This window comes from Anneissia japonica, unplaced genomic scaffold, assembly GCF_011630105.1.
Source record: "Anneissia japonica isolate Jap-2015-1 unplaced genomic scaffold, ASM1163010v1 scaffold105916_len776_cov171, whole genome shotgun sequence".
Lineage (NCBI taxonomy): Eukaryota > Metazoa > Echinodermata > Crinoidea > Comatulida > Comatulidae > Anneissia > Anneissia japonica.
In genome coordinates this window covers 1-789 of record NW_022703620.1, presented here as the reverse complement: position 1 = coordinate 789, position 789 = coordinate 1, and the positions used below count along the sequence as shown (strand labels likewise).

The 789-nt window shown below is 40.7% G+C and overlaps 1 protein-coding gene across 1 annotated transcript; it reads left to right on the top strand.

The window, feature by feature from the left end:
- Positions 1-6: 6 nt before the first annotated feature.
- LOC117104491 (nuclear transcription factor Y subunit beta-like) lies at positions 7-789 on the top strand. The gene is made up of 2 exons (XM_033245344.1): positions 7-485; positions 667-789. Exon 1 carries the CDS (start codon positions 87-89, stop codon positions 480-482), a length of 396 nt encoding a protein of 131 aa, XP_033101235.1. The 5' UTR covers positions 7-86; the 3' UTR covers positions 483-485; positions 667-789.

Below are 789 nucleotides of genomic sequence, written 5' to 3'. Positions count from 1 at the left end.
AACCCATGAAACTGATTCTGGATCAACAGATACTACAGGAGAAACACAAACAAGTGGAGGTGCCACTGGAACAGCAACAGGAACAGATGGTACTGATTCTGGTTCAACAGTTTCTACAGGAGAAACACACACGACTGGAGATGCAAGTGGAACAACGACCGGAACCCATGAAACTGATTCTGGATCAACAGATACTACAGGGGAAACACAAACGAGTGGAGGTACAAGTGGAACTGCAACCGGAACCCATGAAACAGATTCTGGATCAACAGATACTACAGGGGAAACACAAACAAGTGGAGGTGCCAGTGGAACAGCAACAGGAACAGATGGTACTGACGCTGGTACAAAAGACTCTACAGGTGATTCCCCGACAACTGGAGGCACCAGTAGAACAACAACCACAACAGATGGTACAGACTCTGGATCTACAGGAGGTTCCCAATCGAGCGGAACTACCAGTGGATCAACAACTTCTGTAACAGGTACAATTATATTCTTAAAATTAAACTACATTTGTTATATACGTACGGCATCGTAGCTTAACAATAGAATTAAATAAGAAAGTCTGCACCATTTTTCAAGCACATTTTCTTTTATACCTCCTTTATCTACTGAATAACTCATACAAAAAACCTGTAAACAGTATTTTCTTTATCTTTATAGAATATTGTTGGACTCAATGGTTCGATGATGAAAATGGTGGTGATATATCAGCCTCTGTTGTATACGAGAATGAATCTATTGAAGAAATCTTTGCACAATATCCAACTATGAGCTGTCAGAAAC